Source organism: Leptopilina heterotoma, unplaced genomic scaffold (assembly GCF_015476425.1).
Source record: "Leptopilina heterotoma isolate Lh14 unplaced genomic scaffold, ASM1547642v1 Lhet_65, whole genome shotgun sequence".
In the NCBI taxonomy this organism is placed as follows: domain Eukaryota; kingdom Metazoa; phylum Arthropoda; class Insecta; order Hymenoptera; family Figitidae; genus Leptopilina; species Leptopilina heterotoma.
In genome coordinates, this window is record NW_025111152.1 from 2,084,729 (window position 1) to 2,110,381 (window position 25,653).

Below are 25,653 nucleotides of genomic sequence, written 5' to 3' on the forward strand. Positions count from 1 at the left end.
ATGTTATGTTTGATCCAAACTTAAATGTTGATTAGAAATAATTTAAAATCAACCTCAAATTTTGTTTGAATTGAATATATTATTTCTATAAATGAACCAAAAAATATGTTTGAATTAAACTGAAATTTATTTGACTGTATAGCAAAAATATTTTAAGTTTGATTTAAACAAAATTTTTTTGAATCAAATAAGTCGTTTTCTCAGTGATTGACATGCTTTTGGGCCGTGCGCGTGCAGCCGTACCGGTAATTCCCGACGGTAGTGTACGTCCATTTACTTTTTTAATAAACCTTGTACATACTAAAAAATCAATATTTACAATAAACAGGCATATATTATTAACTTTTTTAGAAATTTAATTTAATTAATTTTTAATGTAATTTTAAAAAATGTTGACCCCTCGTTTATATAGAAAACTGCACTATTTAGGGGCCAAAAATCGGTTTTTTATTTTTTAAAGTATGAAGTACCCTTTCAATCATCTTGCAAAAATATATGTTACTCTTGAAATGACTATTATTTTATAGAAAAAAAATGGCGGTTGTGCAAAAAAAATTTCAATAAAAAAAATGTTTTTTAAAAAAAAATTTAAAAAAAATTTTTTTTCACTGACTTTTTACTGACTTTCTTTGTTAGAATTTGGTCGAAAAATTTTTTTTTATTAACTTTTCATATTGTATTGTACAAACAAATTTTTTTCATGAAAATCGGTTCAACCATTTCGGAGGGAAAAAAAATTTTTGAATTTTTTTGAATTTTTCAAAAAAATTGTATAACTCAAAAACAAAATTTTTTTTCGAGTTGAAACTTGGTGAAAATAAGTCTCATAATAGGTCAAAATTATTCCCTAAATATGGACCCAATCCAAGAGGGGGCCATTTTTACATGCTTATACTGCTACGGCCTTTATCACGTCCAAATTTAAAAAAAATTAATTTGCAGGGGCGAATCCAGCATTTATAATAAAGCGTTGTCAACTTATATAAATATTTCAGAATAGGGTGTGGTCAGCTAATATATACCTATAAATATAAAACAACGTTAAATTAACTTGGAAAGGGGTGGTCATGACCTGCAAACCACCCCTTGGATCCGCGCCTGTTAATTTGTTTATAAAAAAATTATTTTTTTTAATTAAAAGTTTGAAAAAAGTTTTTTTTTTAAATTACTTAAAAGTTGAAGAAAAACCAAAATTTTCTTTCTTTGAGAACTTTTTTCTAAACTCAATACTTTCAAAATTATATGCTACTCAAAATAGGTCTACTTTTAAAAATCCTAAATTTTGAAAATTCATAACTCGAAAATTTGGGCAATTATACAAAAATAAAAAAATATTTATTTAATATTTTTCTATAAAGAACGAAAAAAAATATGTTTAACCGATTTTAAAATGTCATAGAAAAGTTTCACGTGGAATTGCCCATTTGTAGTGTAACTTTGTCTCTAAACACATAAAAATTAATTTTTTAAAAATTTTTATGTTGAATGTCACAAAGTTACAGGCCTCAATTTGACATTTTGAAGTGAATTTTCTTAAAGAAATTTTTTTCGAAATTGGCTTATTTTTAGTGACTTAATCAAAGTCAATTAGTTTTACAACTTAAATTGAAAATAAAATTAATGTCAATATTCCCTCGTTTGTAGAACTACCCATATGTATTGTGAAAGAAGTAAAACAAAAAGTAGTTTATTGTTAATTTATCGGATTATTGTTTTAATAGAATTACAACGAATTGAACGGTATTGAATATCTCATATTTTATCTACAAAATTTTTTAATATTTATAAACTTTTTATGGATTAGCTTTTCTCCACAAAAATCGGAAGGATTCAAAAGAAGCTATTACTACTATAGCAACAGTGATGCCAAAAAGAATTTTGTCCGGTGTTCCTTTAGCCAAGTATACGGGAGCTTCCAAATCAGCCTGAAAATTCAAATGAAAAATATTAAACGACGAAAGTAAGCGCATCTAATTCTTAGAATATCGAGTAAATATTTATTTGTGTGAAATTTATTTATTACACGTGATTATTTTTAATAGGGATAACTTATGCTTGAATTTAATTGTTTAATTTACTACCTATAGATAGGGGAAGATAATATAATGTACAATCACCTGTAACTTCTTCATAAATGCATGATTTTTTGGATTAAGACGAGCGTAATCAGGGTTATTGGCAACACTAGAACCACCAGCAGAAGAGGGTGCAGCAGATTTAGCAGCTTGTGTTTTAACTGTGTCGAACCTAATTGGTGGTACTTCAGCAGTATCCAATGGAACTGGTTTCTAAAATTTTTAATCACAAGTAGTAAAAAAATTTTTGTTTAACACCTATAAAGAGGAATTACTCTAAGCATACATCATTTTTTAAAGCCGATGCTAACTTATCCCCACTCTATCGCCAAAGCACGTAACTCCCATACTCCCCACCAGACGTCCAGAATGACGATTTTTGACGGTAACGATCGTTAGCATCAGCAGAGAGTTAATATCAACAAAATATCGAAAAAATTTTCTTTCAAAATTAGTATAATATATAGTCCATGGGCCCACGCCTAAAATTGTTATTAATTACCATCAGGTCGAAACATCGTGTATCTGTTATTCAGATGGAGTCGGACAAATCTGCATTACAGCTAAGGCTGTGGTTACACCTCTGCAGGCAGCCTGCCTGCCTGCAGGTTGTCATGGTAACGTACAAGAGTAAGAGAGTCAGTGACTTCAAACTTCTCCCTTACTCTCGTTGCTCCTGCCTGCGCAGGCAGGCAGCCTGCAGAGGTGTAACCGCAGCTTAAAGGTGATAGTACCCAGTAAAAAAAATTCGATACACGGACCGCGGAGTTCGTATACGAGCTCGGTAGCTCGTATGAGAAATATGAGAAATCTCTCATACGAGCCTTTTCCGTAATGAGAAGTGTATAGATGCTTGTATACGAGGTGCCTTTTAAAGCATTTTTATTAATGTAACACTATTTTAAAGTAAATGTAGATAATAGAAATAAATTTTCAAAGTAAAACAAAGCTAAATTCATAAGGGAAATGAAGTTTTAAGAAAAAAAGGATAATTTTGTTCAAAAAATTTATTCACACTGAAAAAAGGTTAGAATTTGATAACTCCTTGTTTCTCTTACTTACCGACATTAGATATTTCTCGGATGCAGTAAGCACGATTTTGTATTAAATTTAATTATTTTATATAAGAACATTTATATAATAAATAAATAATAATATATTATTAATTAGTAATGAAGAAAAACTTATTAATTCTACCGCTAATACAAAATCGTGCTTACTGCATCCGAGAAATATCTAATGTCGGTAAGTAAGAGTAACAAGGAATTATCAAATTCTAACCTTTTTTCAGTGTGAATAAATTTTTTGAACAAAATTATCCTTTTTTTCTTAAAACTTCATTTCCCTTATGAATTTAGCTTTGGCGACTCGGACACGCTCAATATGTCAAAATGACGAAAATTAGTAAATTTCAATTCTGTAAAAATCAGCTACTTGGTTGTAAATTACAAATTTTCGTAATTTTGACATATTGAGCGTGTTCGAGGCGCCAAATGACCCAACATTTTTGTCCGACAGAATGTTTTTCTATTTAAGGCCTAAGCACAATAGGTTCGCGAAAGTCGTTCGCGAACGCAAAGCATGAGTTAGAAAAGGACAGAGATATATTTGTGTCCTTGTCTATCTCATGCGTCTCGTTCGCGAACGACTTTCGCGAACCTATTGTGCGTTGGACCACCCCAGTCCGACTCCTATGTATTTTGAAGGAAAAATATGTCAGCTTAGTGGTTTGCGTTTTCATGTGCCAAAAAGTAACACGTGATGGCGCTGTTCTCAACACTCGCTCAAAATTCACTAAAGCAATAGAAAAATATCATAGAAACGAATAAATTATTTGTTTTTATAATGAAATCTTGTTGTTAGTGATGTTAAAAATACACGATAAGAAATAATATTGTATTTTTAACTCATAAAAGATGATAGAACAATTGAATAATTAGTATGAAAATACATAAATGTGTTGTACAATAAACTGATGACTTTCGTTTAAATCGTTTAAATTATCAGATAAACTGATTTATAATAAAAGTTAAAGGAAAGTCATAGATAAATAGTATATTTAAAATAAAGAAAACAAATTTAGATAATATAAATAGCATTAACCCTCCGTCACACACATGAGAAAATATTCCGACCTTACACACGTTCAGAGGGAATCGCTCACCACATTGTAAAATAAGCAACATTACAACATAAACAAAGGAATCAACAAAAATTTAGTTTTAACACAAACTTACAAATATGTAGTAAATTATTCTAAATTATAAAATTAATCAAATTAATTTTCGGTCTCAAAAATAAAAATTAATTACACGAATGCACATCTTCAAAGAAATTCCACTCGACATGTAAAAATAATGTAACATTAACAAATAAGCAAAAAAATCATTAAACAATTTATTTTAATTATATTTATAATATAATTTTGTCATCAACCAACAGTGGAACAAAAAATGTTTTTAGAACTTGATTTTTTATTTAACATAACCTCACTTTTTCGAGTTTCTTCTGGCTTTGAAGCTTCATAATTAAATATTAATTATGTTTAAACTAAATGTTTTTTTAGAAATGTGTTGAGGAGTAAATTGTCGAAAGGTATAGAAACTGATTTTATTTTGCAATGAGGAAAACAAAAGTTATTTAAAAAATACTGAAACCGTAGAGGGAATCCCTCCCTAGGTGTGTGACGGAGGGTTAACTTTAATCCATTTTTTTATTTATTATTTGAGATGAAATTTTACTCAAGACAAAAACAAACATGAACGTATACAATGAATAAAAAATATAATATTAAAGGGTCAAAATAAGTGAAACCGGCCACTTGAAAAATTTTTATCTCCAATTTTCAAGTTATCTATGATTTTTAGTAGATATATGAGTACACTTTTTCCCCCTAAAATATTTTTCAAAAAAAATTTTTATTTTTGAAGTAATCAGGTATTGAAGTTTTAGGTCATTTTATTTTCATTTTATTATTACTTTGAAACAAATAAAGATAATTAAGTAATTTTTTTTTAAATTAAAGCTTAAAGTCTATACTTTAAAGATGAAATAAAGCGATTGCTAAAAAATGAAAATTTATAATTGTTATTAACAATTCTTTTAAACAATTGCAAATTGAAGAATGTTCTCAATGTTTTTGAAAGATTAAATTACGATATATTGATGCGCAAAACTATAAGGATTCATTTAAAAAAAAGAAAAATGAGTAACCTCCAAAATTATAGAAATTGTGTAGATTTTTCTGCCAAAATGCAGGCCAAAATCGATTTTTAATCTTAAAAATCCGCTTGAAAGCGTGAAGTTTCTAACAAAACAAAAGAAGATCTTATTTATTCGTTTGCAATTTTATCTTTTTCCAGGAACTTGAGTCAATTTTTGCTTGCATTTTGTCAGCAAAATTTACATAATTTCTATAATATTGGAAGTTACTCATTTTTCTTTTTTTTAAATGAATCCTTATAGTTTTGCGCATCAATATATGGTAATTTAATCTTTCAAAAACATTGAGAACATTCTTCAATTTGCAATTGTTTAAAAGAATTGTTAATAACAATTATAAATTTTCATTTTTTAGCAATCGCTTTATTTCATCTTTAAAGTATAGACTTTAAGCTTTAATTTAAAAAAAAAATTACTTAATTATCTTTATTTGTTTCAAAGTAATAATAAAATGAAAATAAAATGACCTAAAACTTCAATACCTAATTACTTCAAAAATAAAATTTTTTTTTGAAAAATATTTTAGGGGGAAAAAGTGTACTCATATATCTACTAAAAATCATAGATAACTTGAATATTGGAGATAAAAATTTTTCAAGTGGCCGGTTTCACTTATTTTGACCCTAAATAAAAATTTAAAAGTTTTAAACTTTTTTAAAAATTTTTAAACTAAGGCAAGCTTTGCCGGCTACTTATTAAAAACATTTTCACTTTTTAAACAATATGCTCTTTTTACAACATTAAAATAGTTTTTAATGTTAATACTTTTTTTACTTTCACATTTTTTTATAAAATTTAGTTGAGATTTCTAACCGATTTCAACACAACAAATACAATAATGAATGAGGTAACGAATATTGCTGACGAGTAGTGAGTACTGCGCCATCTCGAGGAACTTTTTTGCACATTAAAGTGCAAACCACTAAGCTGACTACTTTCTGGGAAAGACGGACAGGGGTGGTTGGACTTTACATACACGGAGAGAAAAAAAAGAGAGCCGTTTGATTTGGCAAGAGAGCGCTGTTTTCCCTTTATAAAGCACAGCAGTAGCGCCGCAAACGTCGAACGGTTATACTTTTTGAGGAGTATCGGTCTTACTTTTACTTTTTTTTCTCTCCGTGTATGAAAATAACTTTCTATAAAAATAAAAACTGACATGTAGGTCATAAATTTTTTTATTGCAAGAAATTCATGTGTTTGTGGTAGTATAAAACAAAAACGCCCCACTATCACGACTAGCTGTAATGCAGATTTGTTCCGGTCTCGGGCGCCCTCGACCTCCACTCGTGTCACAAAAATCACCGTAAACAAATGGCTGCCTTTATACCCTTGTTGCTTAATATACTATTTCCTATACTGTATCGAACACTGATCTCTATATATAACTGGATGGGCGACTGTATCTAAAACTGCAAAATATTAGAAGACCGGAAACACCACATTTTAGATGCCCACTTTTACACAAATAGCGGAAATTTTTAAATATAAAAGTGAGATTGATATACGTTTTGCTGTATAGAAAAATACTTAACTGATTAGCAAATTTTTTAATTTTAATAATTAATTAACCGTTAATTATTTTTTTAATTAAATAATTTATTATTCACTTATTTTATTTTAAAAACTGATTAATTAATATACACGGAAAAAAAAAGTTCCCAGATATTTCAGGAATTATTTCCTAACTCTTGGATACGTGGTAACAGCTCTGAACTAGCGACGAACATTCAATGGTAATCAATGAATGTTTGAAAGAAATTCGGGAACTGTATTAGAAAAAGCTGTAAATAGTCCAATAGTCTTTTTTTCATTACTTTCTCATGTAAAGTTCATGGCACTGGCCGCAACTGTTTCTAAAATTTTCGGGAACTCGTCAAGGAATCTTGGTGCGCACCAGTCTCAACAAGTCTCACAGTCAGTAAGACTTGAGTGCCTTATATATTTATTTTATGCTGAGGTATTTAACGTTCCTGTTTAGCTCAGATGGATAAGACGCCGGACTTCTATTCCTCGGGTACGCGAGTTCTGTTCCAGCCGCCGTCGATTTTTCTCTCATATGGTTTTTTCTATTTCAGAAACTTAATAAAAAATAAAAATTGTATGTGACCTTCAAGGATAAATGTGTGTGTGTGTGCGGACGTGTCAAGGAGGCAACCTTTAGTTCTCTGTGAACTACCCGCCGTATCCAAGAGTTAAGAACGAAGTTCCCGAATAATCCTCGAACTTTTTTTTTCCGTGTAGTAACAGAACTTTTAGTATTCAAACATTATATAAACTCAAATATTATTGAAATAATATTTTTATTTTGCTTCCTCATAAAGGAAGCCTTATAGTGATGTCGATTTCCGAATTTTTTAGAACCAATTATTTTTACAAATTTTCAAGTGTAGTATATATAATTCGTCGAGAGGAACAAATGTCCGGATGTATGTGTGTATGTATGTGTGTGTGTGTGTATGTCACCGATTCTTGTGGACAAATTTTCTCTTACACGTCTTGATGGATTTTGATAAAATTTTGTAGGTGTATTACGGTCATGAATACCAAAAATCAGACAGAAGGATTTTCAAAAATATCTAAAAAAAAAAATTTTTTCAACAATTTTTTAATTTTTGAAAAAATTAATTTTTGGATTTTTTGAAATAACTTTTTTCTATATTAAAATTTTTATTAATTGTTGTCAAAATTGCATTCCTGACATAAAAACGAATCGATTTATGTATATAAAGTATATATTTTATCAAAATTTATAGAATTAATAAATATTTTAATTTTTCACAAAAAATTGAAATTTTGTATTTTTTGACATTTTATCTTAACACTTTAAAATAATTATTCTAAAATAAAAAATTAAACAATTGGTATATATTATATTGAGGAAGCTTAATGATCATGAAATGAACAACTTGTTTAAATAATAATTGATTAAGAACAATATTTTTTTAATTTGGTAAGGAAACTAAAATTATTCAGCATTACACTATTATGTGTTTAACAATACGCAAAAGTGTGTAAAATATTCTACGCAAAAAGGAAACAAAATATTACCTAAAAATATACACTTCAATAATATGTATTTACTGTTTAAATATGTACTTTCATGTGAAAAGAAACACCCTTTGCTTCTTTTTTTCCACAATATAAACAAATTAACACCTTGTCTGTGTTTTATATCACAAAAGTTAAATTAAAATTATTAAAGCACTTGAGATGTCAAAACATTGGAAACAAACACACACACACACACACTATATCAAAAGCACACTCACACGGCAACTCACACAATCAAAGTCGCTCTACGCTGTTACACCGGCATCTAAAGCGTGGCGTAGAGGGTTTCAATTATTTTCACACCGGAAGCCACTTTTCTACAGCAATCGCCCATCCAGTTAATATGGGCAGTGTCCGAGATAGTCCCGTGAGGGGAAGCAGCTTATCCCCACCATGCGGCACACCAAGTCGAAACTGAGTCCCGAGCAACCCTCGCAGCGGGGGCGCTTGGTCCCTCAAACCCTCATTAAGGAAAACTGTTAATGACTTTTCTATAAAAATATAAATTTGTTAAATAGTAACATTTTTAATTTTTCATTGACATATTTAAATTCCTTACTTTCTCACGATTTCATACATATGTTGTTTACCAAAAAAAAGTTAAAATTAAAAAATTAAGTTAAATGGTATATGCTTCAAATAATGCAATTATTGGGTCAAATAGCATTAAATTGATTTAGATAAAACCTAAGTGATACAGTAAATATTTATTTGATAATAGGTAAGGTTTTTGGTAGAGTTAACTTCATTCTATGTATCTGAAAAAAATAACAAATTTTTTTAATTTTAACTTTTTTTTTATAAACAACATATGTATGAAATCGTGAGAAAGTAAGGAATTTAAATATGTCAATGAAAAATTAAAAATGTTACTATTTAACAAATTTATATTTTTATAGAAAAGTCATTAACAGTTTTCCTTAATGAGGGTTTGAGGGACCAAGCGCCCCCGCTGCGAGGGTTGCTCGGGACTCAGTTTCGACTTGGTGTGCCGCATGGTGGGGGAAGGCTACTTCCCCTCACGGGACTAACTTGGACATCGCCCATATAGAGATCAGTGGTATCGATAAAATCAGATACGTAATTTTCGAGTTATGAATTTTCGAAATTTTGGACCTGTAATTGTAGACCTATATTCAGTAGCTTATAAGTCCGAAAATATTGAGTTTAGGAAAAAATTGTCAAAGAATGAAAGTTTTAATTTATTTTCGACTTTTAAAAAATGTTAACAAAAAATTTTTTTAAAATTTTTTTTTATAAACAAATTAATTTTTTTTAATTTTGGGTCATATTTTTTTTTATTTTTTTAAATTTATTTAATATACCTTATAATATAGAGGAGATTTTCCAAAAAGTCCCGAAATGGGCCTGATGTGTTAAATGAGTTTTAAAACATTTTCAAAAATCACTTGCAAGCATCACAGTGGGATTTTTTTAGAATTAACTTTTTAAAACTGTCTAGGGGTCGTCCATATACCACGTGGACACTTTTGGGGGGAGGGGGGGTTAAAAAAAGTTTGAAAATGTCCACGATCCCATGTATTTTTGTGTCCACAAGGAGGGAGGGGGGGTCAAAAATCTTTGAAAAACTGTCCACGTGGTATATGGACGGCCCCCTACACGGAAAAAATTTTGGTGCACCGTTTGTACGTTAAGGTACATCCGTTGTGTTAGTAGCCGATTCAAATTTTATCCCTTAAACCGAGACATATTTCGTCCCAGTTTCGGTGCGTCAGTCGTATTAATGCTGCGCAAGCGTTGAACTTTGAATGGAGTCTAACATTTGTCTCCAAATCTGGGACCAGTGCTATATTGTACATGCGCTGTCGCGTATATGATTTTGTTGAAAAAATGGCATTATTATTATCTTATAAAGATAATAATTACAGTGTAGGCATTTAAAACATATGAAGACAAAAAAAAATATTTTTACTATTTTTTTAAACAACTACTTTGTTTTATTTTAACCTTATTTTTTAAACATTTCAAAAATTTTATTTTTATACTAATTCTTATTTAACAAAATAATTTTTTTTTTGAAATTTAAAAAATTTTTCAGAAATAATTTACAATTTTAATAACAATAATTTAAATAAAATTATATATACACTCCAAAAAGAAGTATCTTAATTAAGATGTTTTGGTAGTAATTTCTAAGATGTTATGGTAGTCACTTTTTAGTCATTTAAAATATCTTAATTTAAGATGTTAAAAGCATCTTCATACACATTTTCAGCATATTTTTTGGGAAAAAAGTTTTGAGGTTAACTATGGGCTTATATGTAAAACATTTTATGCATCTTAGGTTTTAGTAACTTAAATATTTTTCGCATCTTACAATTCACAAGTAACCTATAGCTAAACATCTTATTGAGACAGAAACATCTTAATTTAAGATACTTTAAAAAACTTACAGGAAGTATCTTACTTTTTTAAGATAGAAGAAATAAGACGTATAAAGCATCTTAAAAATCAGTAAGATACTTTAGAAAACATCTTATTTTAAAATGTAAGATACCATTTTTCCATCTTACATCTTATTTTAAGATATCAAATAAGATACTTATTTTTGCAGTGTAATTTAATAATAATATAATACTAAAAATTTTCATAATAATAATTTTATAAAGTTATTTATATATATTTTCGTCTTTTGGATTAATTTAAATAATAATTTGAATTTATAATATTAATTAATCAATTATAAAATTAATATACACGGTTATTTTAAATCCTTAAAAGAATTTCTTCACAAAATTAAATAACTGAGATTCAAAATTGTAGTTATTTTCTTGATTCACTGCATTTGTCTCTGTTAACGTTCAAGTGTTGTCTTCAACATTGGGGACAATATACGTTCCTGTTTTCGGCGCATATGACGCATGGAATCCGGGATATCATTTACATCTGAACGTTAGTACAACAGGTGTACTATAGGCAGCGCAACCGGTGGACCGAAATTTTTTCCGTGTACAGCGTATAATTTTTAATATATTTGAGTGTTCTTTGTTTTAAATTACTAGCGCCTCGTCGACCGCTTCGCGGTCGACTTCGTTGCTGCTTTATTCTTCATTCAATTTTATATTTTTAATTTTTTAATTATTATTTTTTTATTTCTTGTTTTTTTATTATTTGATATCCATCGTTTTTCCATTAGAAAATTTTTTTTTCTATTATGTAAAATGAAATAGTAGTAATTATAAATCAATTTATTTATATTTTTGTTACATTATATTAATCTTTTCTTATTAAAAAGTTAATTGTTTATTTATATTTTTATATGTTGTAAATTAAAATGCACCTACACGGAAAAAATTAATTCTGTAAGAATTCCTGAATTTGTTCCATAATTGAGGATTTGTGCAAAGTTCCAGAAATTTTTAGAAATTCGATGTAAGTATATCTGAATCGTTCCGAACTAATTACGAAACGGTTTTTGTGAGACTTTCAAAATCAGCATTGTAAATAAATTCCTGTAGAAATACAGGACTGGTCTATAATATTATCGAAATTTTGTCGTAGAAATTATATTTCTTCTAAAATAGTATTTACAAGCGTCTAATCAAGGAGAACTCCAGTTTAAATTTCATAATAATTCCCGAACTTCATCGAAATAAAAGATGTGCCGACCCCGTTTCTCACAAGCGCTGAATAAAAGTAAAGTCTAGTATATATAAGAGACTTAAGTCTCTTATACGGAGAAAAATGAAAATTCAGATTTCGGACTGAATATAAAACAATTTGAATGATTTGTATTATCATAGGAAGAAATATTAAATTTTGGTTCTCTATCCTAAAAAGTTTAGTAACGATTTTCAATGAAGATCAATGCTAAATATCTTAATAAACGCCAATAATCTTCTTTCAACAAGTGCAATCAGATTCCGTAATTAATTCAAAGGTGAAAAGAATTAGGTACAATTATTATTATTTGCATTTATTTTAATTCAGCTACTCAATTGTTACAAACTTTGTATCAACGTTCACTTAAACGGGGACTGTTCTGTGCGAGAGTCCTTAGATTCATTCCCAAACAGTTTTTAGGAATGCGAAACTCTGCGGCGCGCCTGCGCCCGCGTTTGTTCAGTTTCTTCGTTTTTGATATACACGGAAGTCTCGGTGTAGTTCGTAGTGTATTAATTGTTTCAATTAATAAAAATTTTAGTTTTAAATATAATAGTGAGTGCAGTTTTGTAATAAAGTTCTAGTGCTACAAATGAATGTAGAAGAATATCTATGTGAAATGTTTGATCTCATTTTGAGGTTAGGTGTGTGTTTATTTTGTTTTTAGCCGGTTATGCAATGCCTAATTGTTATTATATTTTATTGTAATGTTTAATTTAGGCAACTAAATTTAAAGTCTAAAATGAAATAATATTTAAAAAAATAGAGAATACCTTGAATTTTAAAAATCTTCGCATTGGGGTCATTTCGCAGGAGAGTTAAGGTTCATGTCTCAGATTTTTTTTATATTTTGCTTATTAATAGTATTTTGGGTCCTAAACAACTATACCAAATTTTAATTAAATATTTTTATTATTTTTCAAGATATTTGCATTGCAAATTTCTTGACATGTTTTTTTCATTTTATTATAACTCACTTATTTTTAAAAATTTATTAAATTTGTTAAGAACCTTTTTTACGTAAAAACCATTGAAGTTTAATAAAAAAATTGAAAATTAAAAAATATCAATTCCCAATGGGAAATGCCAGTGTAGTGCCGATGTTCACCACTGGCTTAGTACTCAGACGATTGTTCGGCGTAGTCTAGCCGAGCCTCGACAATTAGTGCTGGCGCAGTACAGAATTTTTGTTTCGCCAAAGCTAGGACAAGCCACGGCGGCAAGTGCTGGCTGAGTATAGAAAAATTGTTCACAACGCTCTTTGCCAACATTGCTTTTTTGACATAAACTTGAAAAAAATTATAAAAAAAGTTTATGAATGTTTATAAATATAAATTTATTCAAAAAATTAATATTTTACTTTTTGGTTGTTCATTTTTTATTCTTATTAAATTTAATAATAACAATTTAACACAATTGTCTAATATTGTAAATAATAAATTATTTAAACAAATTAAAATTATAAACAAAATTTAAACTTTAATCTCAATAATAATTTGGTTCCTATTAAAATACTATTATACTTCTTACTATGAATAAAAAGTTATTAAAAAATTACCACGTAATTTAAGAATTACGTAAAATGTTAAATGCAATAAGTAAAGTAATTTAATTATTAAAAATTTAGTTCAATTTATTTTATTTCAATTTATTATTTCTAACGTATCCCTATTTTTTTCTCATCTTTGACTCAATAATTGTATGTCTGTGTCTGAATGATACTGAGATATTAATACTTTACTGTACACATGTGTCGTTAGCATAGTGGTTAGAGCGTTAGTCTGTTAGTCCGTAGGTCGTCGGTTCGATTCCCCTCGTCAGCAATTTTGTTTATTTTCATAGGTTTGCGATATTTCTAGATTCCAATCGTTAGGTACTAAAATATGAAAATCTAATGCACACTTACTGTAATTGTTTATTATTTAATTTTTAAATGTTATAAACAATTTTTTTCTACTTCATTTACTATGTCCATTGTTAGTCTCCATCTTTAATACAATTTCTTTAAGAAGAGAAATATTTCATGAATAATAACTATTTATTAATATTATTTACCATTTTGTTGTTAAATTATTTATAATTATGAATTTACGACTAATTAATAACAATACGGCATTTATTGCGGCAATATTCTCAGCCAGCACTGGTCCAGTGCTGCGCCAGCGCTGTCTGGCAGCACTGACAGACAGTACTTCGGCAGTACTACGCCAGTTGTAAATTTCATATATTTCCGAATTATTTTTTTCCGTGTAATTCATTGAAACACAGGTTTATAATTTTTTCTTGAGATAAACCCAAGACAGCTCCATCTATTTCGTTTCCATTTAGAGTGTGAGGTGTGCTTTCTATGTTCTTTTTTATTCTTTATGCTTATTTCTTATTTCAATACTTTTCGAGTTCGACTTTTTTCAATTCGACCTTTTTATGTTATGTTTTTTTTTAAAAAGGAAAAGGGTCTTCGCTGTAGACAGTTTTAAAAAGTTAATTGTAAAAAAAATCCCACTGTGATGCTTGCAAGTGATTTTTGAAAATGTTTTAAAACTTATTTCACACATCAGGCCCATCTCGGGATTTTTTGGAAAATCTTCTCTATATTGTAAGGAATAAATAAATTTAAAAAAAAATTGAAAAAAATCTGGTCCAAAGTTAAAAAAAAATTAATTTGTTTATAAAAAAAATTTTTTGTTTACATTTTTTAAAAGTCGAAAGAAAACTAAAAGTTTTATTTTTTGGCAACTTTTTTCTAAACTCAATATTTTCGGACTTATAAGCTACTGAATATAGGTCTATAATTACAAGTCCAAAATTTCGAAAATTCATAACTCGAAAATTTGGACAATTAAACAAAAATAAAAAATACGTATCTGTTTTTTTTCGATACAGAATAAAAAAAAAATATTTTTGTCCGATTTTAAGAGGTCGACTAAAATCTCACGTGGAATTGCCCATATTATGTTTTTTTCGAAAAAATTATGGACCATTTACTGACAAAAATATAACCAATTCTAGTCAAATAAGAGAACATTTTACTTGAAACTATAAATTAAATTTTTCGTAACTATAAAACATGAAGATATCGATAACTCGACTCGGAGTAATCGATTTCTTCATATTTTATAATAATTTATTTATTAATATACATTCCCGCAGTCCAATACTGCCGTCCAAAAGAAAAAGATACATAAGCGACATTACCATCAATCCGAGAAAATCAAAGAAAACTTTTTGCCTCCGGAACTATAATTCAAATTAACTTTTTTAAACAAATTTTTTATCAATATTAATTTAATAAAAAAATATTCTGCTTCTCATTATGTAAAAAAAATTAATTTTTTAAACAATTTCTATTGTAAAATGGACATACGGGTTTCTAGTAGTGATAAATACAGACGAATAAAAGCACAAAGTCGCTTATGTTTTATTTCTCGGTAAACTTACTCGAGCTGAGCGGTGCCGTCCAAAGGAAAAAGATACATAAGCGACTTAATATAAAAGAACTAAGCCTAGTGTAGTAAAATTATCGCTTTTCTTCTGTAAACTCGACTCACTGTCAGACCATTTTACAGAGGAAAAAGATACATAAAGACAGTCGAAAGACAGTCGCTTCTTTTAGTCTGTAAAGTCAGCTCACTCTCAGGCTCCTTTACCGAGTAAGAAGATACATAAGTGACTTTGTGTATCATTTTGTCCTGTAAGTTAGTGACGTATGCAGCGTCGTTTACCGAAATATGAACCCACAAAGTGCTATATGTATCTTTTAACTCTGTATTTCGTAACTTTTTCCATTTTTGTCATTTTTAAACAATCTTTTTTTGCAATAAATAATTAAATTTTTTAATTCTTTTTTACACAGTTAAATGCAGCTTTTTTAGAAATCCCATGATACCAAAAACTCAATTTTTTCAAAAATGTCGCTTATGTATCTTTTTCCTCTGGACGGCAGAATATTGGACCATAAATGGGTATCTAGATAAACATAAAACAATTAAGTAACAAAATTATTAATAGTAAAACAAAAAAAAAATTTATAAATTTGTAACAAAAATCATTTTTTCTTTTGTAAACTTAATTAGTTTTAAGATAAAAGTATTTCATGGTTGCTCACGCAGGCCGATTACATAGTTTTTTGCACATTCAGCAAATTTAAGTTGCGAAGCCATAAACAAATAATTAAAGATGACTGAATGTAGCTACTTTTTAATATAAATACAACTAATTTTCACTATAAAAATGAAATATAAATAATATATCCGAATTTTTAAGCCAAAATCATATTTTTGATTTTCGACAAAATTTTTAATTAATTTTTTTTGTTGAATATTGTTTATTTTTTTAGGAAATTGGTATTGATATCGATTGCTGTTTCTAAATTTTAAATTACATTCATTATATTTATTTTATTAACAAGTTTAGAGTCTTCAATTTGATGTCTATTACAAAATAAAATAACAAATTCCTATTTATGAATTAAAATTTTTCTTCTTGAATTTTAGAAATGTTTGGGGTATGTTGTTGCTTTCCAAAATTCTATCCGGGCATTACGCAACAACGGGTAAAATGTAAAATCCCATGTGGAAATTTTCAATAGGGATATGGAAAAATTATACCATACGGTTTACATGGGAATCCATATAGTTTCTTTTATGAAAGTGGATCCCATGTAGATTTCCATGTGAGAATCGAAAACGTGTTGTAGTTTCTACTAATACATTTAACAGAGTGTCTATTAATCGCAAAGGTATCCCGAGAAATAGCCGGGAATTTAATTCGACTAGAAAAATCGGGAATTTTCTTATCTAATTAAAAAAAGTTTTATTATATTAATTCATTTTAAAAAAATTGTTTTTGCTTTAATTTCTATTGATGTAATATTTTTATTTTTCAAAATTTAAGACCTACTTTCAGATTACAATATAGGTCTTATTTTTGATTTTAGCAGTCGTAACGTGGGGTCTACTTGCGATACAATTAGTTCGAATTAGACTCTACATAACTGTAAAAGCTGGTGGAAAATTAGTATTAATTATTAATATATTAATTAAAATCAGGGTCCGACACGGACACGAAAAAACACAAAAATTCGTGTCGTGTCCGTGCCGTGCCTTGACACGACACAAAATTCACTTGCTAATTCGTGTCGTGTCAGGACACGACACGAATTACTTAGCGTTCTTTGTGTCGTGTCCAGGCACGACACGGACACGACATGAATTTTTCGTGAAAGTCGCTGATTGAAATACTACAATCGCATAAAGTACTACAAATTGACTAATACTGTTCTGTAAATCTGAATTGGTTAAAAATAGTATTTGATAGAAAAAGTCATTTATTGATTCAAATAGTAATATTTTCCTAATGAAATAGTTAATGGTAACTAATCATTAGTTTTTCCCAGTCAAATTAAATTCCCGATTGGTAGACACCTGTTCAAAAATATTAGTAGAAACTAAAACCCGTCGAAGACGGGTACGACAGCTAGTTATTATCTAAAATTTTAACTGAAATTAATTTTTAAATCAATTTTCATTAGATAAATCTACTAGAATTCAATTATTTAATTACAAAAATAAATAATTTATTGAATAATTGAATGTTTCTTAAAACTCAATTCCCATAAAGAATCGTTATCAACAAATTTTCAAATAATTGAATTCTATCAACAAATTTTAATAAATTTTTTAAGAATAATTACATTTTTCGAGAAATTTCATTAAAATTGTATTAAAAATAATTGAAATTCTGCAATGAGTTTTATTATTTGTAAACATAATTGAATCCCTAAGAAGAATTTTATTACTTTTCTTTTCTTCGTGTTTTTAACTAAACATCTTCTATAAATCCATTATTTTTAACAATTTTTGAAAAAGTTCTTTAAGAATTTGCAAATTCATTTGTTTACAATTCAATTTTACAAAATTTCAATTATTCGTAAATTCTTCAATTATAGTATATTTCGTAACAAGTGCGAGCAGTTGTCAATTTTTGAATGAGCACTTTTTTGGAACAAACTGTAAGCTTCGCCTACAGTTTGTTCCAAAAAAAGAGCTCGTTCAAAAATTGGCAACTGCTCACACTAGTTATGAACGATATTTTTCATAACGCGTTATGAAAAATATATATTAGAAAATAAAAACTTTAAATAATTTTAAAAAAATCCGCAATTAAAGTTTCTCAAAAAAAATTAATTCTACAGAATTCCAGGCTTCGCACTCCATTATGAGTTTAAAAAAGTAGGAAAAAGTAGCTTCGACGACAAAAAAAAGTAGGAAATAGTAGCCTCGATTACGAAAAAAAAGTAGGAAATAGTAGCCTCGGTGACAAAAAAAGAATGAAAGAATTTCATTAAAAACTTTTTAAAAAATCGAATTTTCAAAGTATTTTAATTTAATAATTGATAAATAATTAAATTTTACAAGGAGTCACATTCTAATGTATTCATGTTTCTAAGTGCGAAGATTAATAATTAAAATTGTTATTAGTTAATTTAAAAAAAGATAGGGTAGAGTGGGGTAAAAAAGCCACATTTTTACTTTTGATGCTGTAAAATCTGTATTTAAAATTATTTTCTCAAATTTCCAATTGTTATTGAAAGTTTAGTTATTAAGCTTGAAAATTCTTGACGGAAATATTTTTTATCTCATGAAAGGACTAAGTTATAAGAGTTTTACGGAAGCACTGTAAGTGGCTTTTTTGCACCACCTGGTGGGGTGAAAAAGCCACCCTACGATTTTAGCAAAACATGTTATCAATTTAGGTATTTTTATAGTTTTCCTTTATTTATATGACAAATAGTCTTATTTGAAAAATATTTTAATAAATATGAAAGAATTTTTAGCAAGCAAAATTGAAAATTATATTAAGTTTACCTGTTTTCGATTTGCACTGCCAATTTTTCGTACCTTTTTTAGAAGTTCTTTTTAAGTTTCACCACAGATAACATATTTCGTTGCAACCGTTTATTCATTGTTTATTTTTTTAATGCACTTTGAACTACTTTTTCGTCGTGTTTAATTTATTTTATTAAATAAACACGAGAAATTTTGTAAAATAAGAAGGTTAGTTTAAATAGAAAACAAGTGAATTTCACAAAATATTCAATGGATTTTTTGCCCTGGCTTTTTTACACCCAAGACTAGTTATTAAAAAAAGCAAAAATAAATTGTTAATTCAGTTCAATTTCCAAAAATTAACATTGTATACGTTTTCGGTATGCTTTTCTCCTTATGTACAAACATTTATTTTTATTATTCGTTCACTTAATCAGACTGTAATATGTTTGAAAAGTTCACCAAAATGTTTTCAAAAAAGCAACAAAAAATTAAAATTACAATAAAAACAATATTAATCTAGGTACAACATTCAAACTAGATTCAAAAGTTGCGTATTACCTAATAGTATTTATATTCTAAACAGCTGATAAATCGGCTTAATAGTTTTTAAATAAAACTCAAATGGCTTTTTTACACCATGGCTTTTTTACCCCACTCTACCCTACACACTTCTAATTTTTTAATAAAATTGAATTTTCGCAAAGTTTTTTTTGAAAATTTTGAAAAATAAGATTTTTTAATTCTGATATTTCAAGATAATTGAATTTTTATAAACAAATAATTGAAAATTTTTAATGTAATTTAAATTTCTTTACATTCTATTACAAATAATTTACTTCTTTTAAAGAATTTTATTTAAATTTTTCGAAAATAATCAAGGGAAGTTAGTCACCGTATAATTATAATTTTATTTTTAAAAATTTATTCGCAATATAAGTTCAATTATCTCTATAAATAACAAGAATTCATTTATATTAACCACAAGAATTCAATTACTTAAAAACAATTTTGACAAAATTCTACACAAATATTCAATTATTTTCTAAAAGAATGAAAATTTCATAAAAAATTGAATTATTAAAAATAGAGTTTATCTAGATTTTTTTTTAAATCAATAATTTGAAACTTTTTTATAAAATCCTCGCAATAATTCAATTACTTTCATAAATAATAAAACTCATTGCAGAAATAGAATTATGTATAATACAATTTTAATCAAATTCGTCGAAAAATGTAATTATTTTTAAAAATTTGATTAAAATTTGTCAAAAGAATTCAATTATTTCAATTATTTTCATAAATAGCAAAAGTTTTCAGATTTACTAAATTCTTTTGAATATTATTTTTGGAAAATATTCTTCACAAGAATTCAATTATTTTCATAAATTTCCATAAAATTCGAAAAAAACAAATCAATTATTTTCAAAAGTAATAAAATTCTCTGCAAAAATTCAATTATGTTTAAAAATTTTTTGAAATTCTCCTCGAAATTTCAATTATCTTTATAAATAATTAAATTGTTCTTTACAATTAAATTATTTTCAAAAATTTTAATGAAATTGAATTAATCAAATTTTTAATTATAATTATGAACAGACAAGATTTTTTTTTGAAAAATTGAAAAAATTCTTTGTTTAATTCAATTATTTTTCAAATTTTTAATTAAAATTATTAAAAAAAACATTATTGGCAAATATTCATAAAAAATCTAATACAAATTTTGGAAACCATTTGTAGATTTATTTATGTTCGAAATAAAATAAATTTAAATTTGATGAGAAAATAAAACCGGAAAAAATTAGAACAAAGCCGGGAAAAACAGGAAATTTAAAGGTTATCATTTTCAAGAAAATCTAAACACAATTTATAATCAGTCACTATTGATAGAGTAAATGTCGGTAAAATTATTTCCTAATATCTTATTGACTGTCGTTTTTCATTAACGATTTTAGATTTTAACACTGTTGTTAAATGGAAATGTGAAAACTAAAAATCTAAATTTGACTATTTGTTCAGAAAAGTAGCTTTTAGTAGCATTAGGCTCAAAAAAGTAGCCAAAAAGTAGCCTCATATCAAAAAAGTAGCAAATAGTAGCTTTTAGTAGAAGAGTGCGAAGCCTGGAATTCTTAGTTAAAAATATGAAAAATTCAAACCTTTTCAAAATTCAATTATTTCTAAAAATTTACATTTCAATTATAATCTAAAATTTTAACTGAAATCAATTTTTAAATCAATGTTTATGAGAAAATTATACTAGAATTCAATTATTTAAATACAAAAATAACAATTTATTGAATAATTGCATGTTCTTTAAAATTGAATTCTCATAAAGAATTTTATCTATAAATTTTTAAATATCTGAATTCTTTTGACGAATTTTAATACAATTGTTAAGAATTTTTTCGAGGAATTCGATTAATTTTTTTTTAAATAATTGAGGGCGTGGATCGGATAACTGCCTGTAGCGCATGGCCGAATGGGACTATATACCAGTCAAACATCAGTGAGAGGCCTAGAGGCGCTCACTATTGTCTGACTGGTATAGTCCCTTTCGGCCATGCGCTACAGGCAGTTATCCGATCCACGCCCTCAATTGAATTCTTTTGGAAAATTTTATGAAAATAGTAGATATTGAAAATCATTGAATTGAGGAAAATTTTTGAAAATAATTGAATTTCGAAGAAAAATTAAATTATTTCTAAAAATAATTGAAATTTTGATAAGATCCGTAAGTGTGGCTAAATTCGCTCGCATGTAGGGTAAATTCGCTCAACAGATATCTATTTTTTAAAATTCGATTAACATACTTTTTAGACAGAAATATTTCAGATTTACAATTGTTTTGGTTAATATAAATGCTAAACTTTAATTTAAAATTTATTTACAGCAAATTTATTGGTAACTTTCAATAAAAATTATGTTTAAACCACAAGTAAATAATTTTCATATTGAACAAGTATAGTATAAAAAAATAAGGAATAAAGCTTTATTTCAAAATTTTTAAGTTGAATTCTTCTAAACATTACATTTTCTGTATCTCCAACATGATTTTCATAAAGCACAAAACTGAAAGCAATAAACAGATGCTGCAAAAAATCAATTTAAAAAAAAATTCAAATTTGTTGTGTAAATTCGCTCATGAAATAAGTCTACAAAAAAGATGTTTGGGCCTGGATATTTAAAGTATGTTAATTACTTTAATTTATAATTCGATTTTTTTAAATAATAGAACTCTTATAACTGAAAATTAGACGATTTAAAACGGTTTAAGCACTAAACTGTCAAACTTAACCTTGTTTTTTATGGTTATGAGTACGTTTGATTGAATGATTGAATCTAATTACTTATTGATAAAACAATATTAAATATTTATTCCAATAACTTTGTATATTATTCTTAATTTTTTTCTTTACTGATTCTAAAGAATATTTAGTTTCATTTTTGCAGATTATAATATATTTTGCCAGAATAATAATGGTGAGCGAATTTACCCTCATTTAAAGGTAAAGTCGCTCACAAAAAAACGGCTTATAAATAATTTTTTGCAACATATTTTAATTTCTTTATGCAGTAATAGGAAAGAGAAAGGGTTAGAGATTATATATTTTCAGTGCCATCATTTATTTTCATCGTTTCCCAAAGTTATTTAAAAAAGAATTGAAAAATTGAGCGAATTTAGCCTCACTTACGGAATTTTTAAAAATCTTTTAAAATAATTGCATTTTTGCGAAGAATTTTATTACTTTTAAAAATAATTGAATTTCTGCAATCATTTGTAATTTCTCTAAAAATATCTAAATTATATTGTACAATTTCCGAATGTTTAATTCTTTTTGAATAAAATTACGGACTTCAAGCAAAGTTACGGACTTTTACGGGATTTACGGACCTAGTTCGAGCCCTGCAATTGAGAAGAACTTTTAATATAAGCATTAGAAGATTATGTAAAGATAGATAAATCTTCGAGACGCCTGTTTATCCCCGTTTATGCAAATGCTCTAATAGTCATTTGATCTAATTTAAAGGTTATAAATATTCAAATGATCTAAAGAACATTGAATATAATGTGATTTTATATAAAAGTCTAATTAATAAAATGAGTTTATTCTATAATTTATTTTTAAGCCAATAATCAAAATATCCAATTCGCATTTTCTATAATCATAAGCAATTATAAAATTTTTTCACGCAAACTTTCAACTGATAAAATAGTTGTATAAGCCAAAGTTTATTTTTTATAATTTTATAATAACCTAATTTTAAAGTGTTATAATTTTTAATTTGTATAAATTGTAATTTAACAAATGTCTGTCAAATCTAAATGTAGTAAAATATAATTTATTTAAATAAAATATCTTTTTTAAAAAATGCTAACAACCTCGAATCGTCAATTGATCAAATATTCAAAACATCTAATCGTCATTTCGTCCAATGCTAAAAACATCGAATCGTCAAATGGTCGAATGCTTAAAACATCGAATCGTCAATTGATCAAATATTCAAAACATCTAATCGTCATTTCGTCCAATGCTCGAAACGTCGAATCGAGAAAAAGTTGAAAAATTTGCTTGATTTAAATAAATGTTAACTTACATCAAGCAAATTTTTCAACTTTTTCTCGATTCGACGTTTCGAGCATTGGACGAAATGACGATTAGATGTTTTGAATATTTGATCAATTGACGATTCGATGTTTTAAGCATTCGACCATTTGACGATTCGATGTTTTTAGCATTGGACGAAATGACGATTAGATGTTTTGAATATTTGATCAATTGACGATTCGAGGTTGTTAGCATTTTTTAAAAAAGATATTTTATTTAAATAAATTATATTTTACTACATTTAGATTTGACAGACATTTGTTAAATTACAATTTATACAAATTAAAAATTATAACACTTTAAAATTAGGTTATTATAAAATTATAAAAAATAAACTTTGGCTTATACAACTATTTTATCAGTTGAAAGTTTGCGTAAAAAAATTTTATAATTGCTTATGATTATAGAAAATGCGAATTGGATATTTTGATTATTGGCTTAAAAATAAATTATAGAATAAACTCATTTTATTAATTAGACTTTTATATAAAATCACATTATATTCAATGTTCTTTAGATCATTTGAATATTTATAACCTTTAAATTAGATCAAATGACTATTAGAGCATTTGCATAAACGGGGATAAACAGGCGTCTCAAATCTTCGTAGATTATAAATAAATTTTTCAAAAAATTCAAAATTTTGAATTTTTAGCTTAGTTTGCAGTTTTATTCGACAGGAAGGTTAAAAATTAAATAAAATTTCTAAAAAATTCCATTTAAGCTCGCTAATAAAAAAAACTCCAAATGACATTAGATTCAGTCCCAAATGATCCAACTTTTAGATTAATTATTAATATAATTGATCTAAATCTAATTTCTTTTAGTTTGTAAAACATACAAGTTATGGGCAATAAAAGCCTGTGTGTTTTTGAATAAATAAATAAATAATAATCAAATAATAACAATTTTTTAAATAAAAACCCTGTGTCGAATTGTAACTAATTGATACCAATATTCGGATAAACTAATATTCTGGTAGAAATTTTTGTGTCAATTTAATTCTTCTCAAAAAGATGAAGTGTAACCAATTTCTTATAGCTGGTATATGTTGAAAATTCATGTATTAAATGGAATAAAAAATCTTTTTCCCTCTGAAAAAATATTAAATAATTTTAATTTTACTTTAATTTGAACTTCTTGTCGGGATTAAATCTGAATTTTTATCAAATAAAAAAATCTGGTTATATAGAGTATGGCTGTCTGTTACATGATCACTTTTTATTCAATAATTTTCAAACAATCTTAAATTTAGGTTATTTATTCTAAAATTTGATATTAATAGAATAAACCTATTGCTATTTTTATTTAATATTTCAAGAAAGTAAAGCATTTTTTCAATGAAAATATTTGACATTGATCATTTAGATTGTAGCAGACGACACGCGTTTAGCGATTTAAAGAAAAATTCCTCACTTTCAACATGCAAACATTTATTAATTATTATGTAGAAAATTTTTCTACTTACAATTGGATTGAGTGGTAATAAACGATTGTTCTCTGTCAATCTTCCAGTAAAATGACTGAATTTGAAAAACGGCATCTTTGATGCTGTATATTATAGAATTTTTTCCTCTGAGAATATTATTCCTTGCTGTTCCTTGCGTAATCAACAGGGTTGTGTAGATGTGTGTAGATGTCATTTATTTTGGGTATGACGCGCAAACTCGTGTATCAAGTTGTAAATCTTCAAAATATGTAACGTACATTTTTTATTTTTATTATTATTAATACTAATATTTTCAAATAGATGAAATAATATTTATTCGAGAATAGTTGAGAAATAGAAGTTAATTGAATATACATTGAATATAAATATAATTGAATTGTCCAAGAAGCAAAGTAGATAAAATAGATTTCTTTTATGAAGATTAGGATACCAAAATCTGTAATTATCTTTTTTCGTGTATAAATGTTTGCCTATTCACAAGGGTTCAATGAAAGAAGCAATTTTTAAATTAGTGTTCTAAGTCGGTTATATTACCCAGAGAATATTACCGAGAACGAGAATATTACCGAGAATATAACCGACGATTAAATTCTCTGAGAATTTAAGAGAATGTGACATAAGGCCTACGCAGAATAGAATCTTTAACCGGAACCGCAATCGTAAGCGTAACCGTAAGAATGAGTTAAAGAAGGATAGGTATATTGTTTATCCTTCTCTAACTCATTCTTACGCTAACGGTTACGATTGCGGTTCCGGTTAAAGATTCTATTCTGCGTAGGCCTATAACCGCACTTTTG

The 25,653-nt window shown here is 27.1% G+C and overlaps 1 protein-coding gene across 1 annotated transcript; it reads right to left on the reverse strand.

The window, feature by feature from the left end:
- Window positions 1-1,683: 1,683 nt before the first annotated feature.
- LOC122509937 (cytochrome c oxidase subunit 7A-related protein, mitochondrial-like) lies at window positions 1,684-25,041 on the reverse strand. The gene is made up of 3 exons (XM_043624273.1): window positions 24,875-25,041; window positions 2,118-2,288; window positions 1,684-1,925 (listed from the first exon to the last, which is right to left on the reverse strand). The coding sequence occupies exons 1-3, from the start codon at window positions 24,947-24,949 to the stop codon at window positions 1,794-1,796; spliced, it is 378 nt and encodes a 125-aa protein (XP_043480208.1). The 5' UTR covers window positions 24,950-25,041; the 3' UTR covers window positions 1,684-1,793.
- Between the last annotated feature and the right edge of the window lie 612 nt (window positions 25,042-25,653).

Bases quoted from the DNA above. Each gene is read 5' to 3' on its own strand.
- LOC122509937 (XM_043624273.1), bottom strand. From the start codon at position 24,949: ATGCCGTTTTTCAAATTCAGTCATTTTACTGGAAGATTGACAGAGAAC. The intron at 2,289-24,874 runs GTAAGTAGAAAA...TAAAAATTTTAG, and splicing joins TATTACCACTCAATCCAATT to AAACCAGTTCCATTGGATAC. The intron at 1,926-2,117 runs GTGATTGTACAT...TTGAATTTTCAG, and splicing joins CATTTATGAAGAAGTTACAG to GCTGATTTGGAAGCTCCCGT.